Below are 4,161 nucleotides of genomic sequence, written 5' to 3' on the forward strand. Positions count from 1 at the left end.
ACCGTAGGTTTAGAGGAGTTTCAGATTACTTTAAAGTGTTGACTACTATAAAGTCAAACTGTAGGTTTAGAGGAGTTTCGGATGACTTTAAAACTTTAAGTGTAAAGGTTTGACTACTTGAAAGTCAAACCGTAGGTTTCTCGAAGTTTCAGATGACTTTAAAACTCTAAGTGTAAAGGTTTGAACGAGTAAAGAAGCCTATGTTTTTTAAAATTTCGCGGGCATAACGGCTATAAAATGAATATTTCCAAATGAATTAAGCCTAACGTTTGCCCAACAATTGGCGACCCAACTACAAATATATATATATATATATATATATATATAAAATCAAGCCTAATTTAACAAACAATAAACATAACCAACGAAGTTAAAATAATCTAGAATATGTACAATTTTAAACATACAAGTCCAAACATACAATCAACATGAGCAAACACACATTTTCTAATTTTAAACATGAGCAAGACTGTTTTAAACAGTTTTAAACATACATACAATTTTAAACATACAACTAATTTCATTACTATTTTCTAATCTATTATCTATTACATACATACAAGACCATTTTACAAACACATTTTACAAACACATTTTACAAACTTACAAACACAGACCCTTTTACAAACACATTTTACAAACTTACAAACACAGACCCTTTTACAAACACATTTTACACATGAAGACGGTGAGGACGACGGTGGTCGGCGACAGTGAAGACGGTGAGGATGACGGTGGTCGGCGACGATGAAGACGGTGTGCGAGCTCTCTCTCTCTATCGCGATTTGAGCCGGTTAGTAAGGATCCATGTGGAAATGAAAAAAGGGTGGCTTAACCTAGTATTTGATAATGATAATCAGCGACGGAATAAATCCGTCGCAAATAAAGTTTTTATTATTATTTAATTTATTAAATTACTTTTTTAATTAATAACTATAAATTTAATTAATCATTAAATTATTAAATTATGAAACCGAATAAATCACATTAAGGCCCAATAAAACCTAATAAAGTCCATTAAGGCCCAATAAAACCTAATAAAGTTCATTAAGGCCCAATAAAACCGAATAAAGCGCATTAGGCCCAATAAAACCGAATAAATCCCAATAAGACCCAATAACATCGAATGAAGACCATTAAGTCCCAATAAAACCGAATCAAGCCCATCAAGGGATCAGCGAGGGAATTGCCAAAAAACTAATTCTCTCGCTGATCCCTCGCAGATTAACGAGGGATCAACGAGGGAATTTGTCCCTCGCAAATCAGCGAGGGATCAGCGAGGGAACTGCCAAAAAACTTATTCCCTCGCTGATCCCTCGCAGATCAGCGAGGGATCAGCGAGAGAATGTATTTTTGGTATTTTCCTCGCTAATCGCTGATCTGTGAGGGGCAAGTTCCCTCGCTGATGTTCGTCGCTGATACATGGTTTTCTAGTAGTGGTGGTGCTGAAGTCTGAAATCTGAATCAGTCAGACTGTTTATTTTTTGTGTCTGAAATATGAAGTTTGAAGATGAGAGATCGAGAGTTGATATGGATCGATAGTTGACAGAGTTGAGAGATGAGAGATCGAGACAGAATAGTTGATCCAGAGAAATCGAGCGCAAAGAGATCAGAGTAGGTAGGCGACGATTTGAAATAAGAGATAATAAGAGGTTTCGCAACCACTGAAATTTTCAGACCTAATAAGAGCTTTTAAGCTCTTAATTGAAAAAAAAAACATTGAATCCTCTTTTATCTGACCGATTCAGACTTAAGAGGACATTAAGAGCTTTTTTTATTAAAAACAAACAACCCCTGAGTCTCATGGGTCGTTATGCGGCTTGGGCCATGGGAATAATCGTGCAAGTCCCTATGGTGCAATCCAGTAGCTCTGATGGTTTACCAAGCGGCTTATGTCACACCGTTGGTCACGGGAGGCAATCTTTGTCTCGCTTCCGACTATCCCAACACCGGTCAATCAATTCTTCGAAGTTGGTGGCCGTCTCCTTTATAGCATATTGAAATCGTTTTTCCAACAACAACAAATGGATACGACGGAGAATATGAATGATGTTGATAGATATTTGGTTGACGAATCAATCAATCCAACGACTTCCTAGTTTGATGTTCTCTATTTGGTGGAAAGAAAATGCTAATTATTATAGCATTTCACTACAACATTAGTTTTATATATAGGACCCCTAAAATGTCTAAGCATCTTAATTTGATATTGTTTAGGATGAAACATAAAAAATGTTATATTGAAAAGTGTTATAATATGTTTATAGGACGCTTTTAGGTGTCCTAATAAACTTTTAGAACGTTTTTAAAATAAAGTGTTATATTAATTGTTTTATATGATATTATTTGAAAGCGTGTCATATGAATACAAGTCTTATATAATTTAAATGAGTTTATAGGACACTTCTCAAAAATAATCTATAAAATAACTAATATAACACTTTATTTTAAAAACGTTCAAAAAAGTTGTTGAAAAGCCTAATTGAAAACCTTTATAATTATAATCTTTTTACATGGAACGTTTATAGCTTGTTCTTATAAAATTAAGTCATCAAGTTTATATAACTATTAACTCACCACCCCAACCAGCTTGAACCCGCAAAAATTGGGTTGGGTTGAGATTTTCGTAAACCGTCATTGGACTGAGTTGGGGTTGTAAAAATATCGTAAACGGCCCAAACCAATCCACATACACCCCTTTATTATATATATAAAATTAAAAACAAAAATTTAAATGAACATTGATACCTCGAGGGCATTTGCCTTGTCAACAGAACAAAGTTTTCCATTGCGTTTACGAGCTGTCTGAAATGCAATGCGAGCAATGCGGTCAACCTCGTATGCTGCATAAACCTCAGTGTTGAAGCCGATCTCGTTGCCAATTTGGTTTGTTCCGTATCCCCTTGGTTTTCCAAAGTAGATACCTTCAAAAAATGTATAGATAGAATAATTAATTAAATGATTAATTATATATAGCATTGAAGCTGGTAAAGCAAGTAATGAGAGTAGACCTCCTGTAAGTTCCCTTATAACCATCAAGTCCACACCTTCAACAACATCTTTCTTTAATGTTGAAGAATCCACTAACTATATATATATATATATAGAGAGAGGAGCGTTCAAATGAAAACTTGAACCATTTGTGTGAACCGTGTAAACTAATCTCATCCGTCCATTTTATCGATCAATGGCCTAGATTATATCAATTTATTTTAGGAAATTAAAAATTAAAAAATAATTAATATTAATCTTATTTATCCAAAAAGGGTAGAATCAGTACTAAAATTGCAAGCCCTCGATTACTTTTCCAAATCATTCCCGGCGTAAACCCGTATTCATCGCATGCAGCCTCTCAATCCGGCGAAGGTAAATCATATCCATATTCGAATATAGAGTTTCCAAAAACATCATCTGTATATTCAACCAAAATGGTCGGCAACAATGGAGGTATGTCACATTTATTGAAATCGTTTTTCGATTTAATAGAAATCGAACAGTGAAGTTGGAGATCATTGAAGGCTTGTAATCCATCTGTCACAGGGAGGAGGCGTTATAGCCAAAGATTGAGGGAAATGAACAGTTTTTCGAAGTTTACCAACGACAAAGAACGACCTGTTGAACTCGATGACGATGGTAACGACTTGGAGTTCATTAAACAGCAGATGAAGAAAGGAGGCAGGAAGAGAGTTGTTAAGGATGATACAGGTATTCCATTTGTGCATTCATCGTTTTAAAGCTTTAAATTTGTATGGTACATGAGTTTGGGACAAAATGCATATCTATTGGAAGAAACCCCAAGTTGTTTCATTCTTATTGTAGTGAAGTCAATGTTATCAGTGGTTGGTAAATTTTTTTTTTGCTGTTTAGTTTCATAGAAATTGTTGCTCAAACTGTGTATTTGATGTAGTTCATCACCACTATGAACAACAACTTTAATGAATCTGGTTCATGGCTTGGTTTGCTCTTTAATTTGGCAACTATGAAACAGGTTCAATGATTACATTTGCCAATTTCATGTTCACTAACTATTATGGCCCACTACATGTTGTTTTATGTGAAGTTTATCCATTAAGTATGTTAATAATCAATGAACATGTTTCTTAGTTGCTATCTATTCATGAAGATGGTTCTTAGTTGGACTTCAATGAATCAGGTTCATGG

At 34.7% G+C, this 4,161-nt stretch overlaps 1 protein-coding gene across 1 annotated transcript in view; it reads right to left on the reverse strand.

The window, feature by feature from the left end:
• The window catches only part of LOC112506137 (3-isopropylmalate dehydrogenase 2, chloroplastic-like), a 16,211-nt gene extending 13,071 nt beyond the window's left edge, over positions 1-3,140 (reverse strand). Inside the window, exons 1-3 of the mRNA XM_025110165.1 lie at positions 3,132-3,140; positions 3,012-3,087; positions 2,749-2,924 (exon numbers count right to left, since the gene is read on the reverse strand). Coding sequence (XP_024965933.1) covers positions 2,749-2,924; positions 3,012-3,087; positions 3,132-3,140 — 261 coding nt within the window. The remainder of the gene's footprint in view (positions 1-2,748; positions 2,925-3,011; positions 3,088-3,131) is intronic.
• Between the last annotated feature and the right edge of the window lie 1,021 nt (positions 3,141-4,161).

Source organism: Cynara cardunculus, assembly GCF_001531365.2.
Source record: "Cynara cardunculus var. scolymus isolate 2C chromosome LG 2, CcrdV1, whole genome shotgun sequence".
In the NCBI taxonomy this organism is placed as follows: Eukaryota; Viridiplantae; Streptophyta; class Magnoliopsida; order Asterales; family Asteraceae; genus Cynara; species Cynara cardunculus.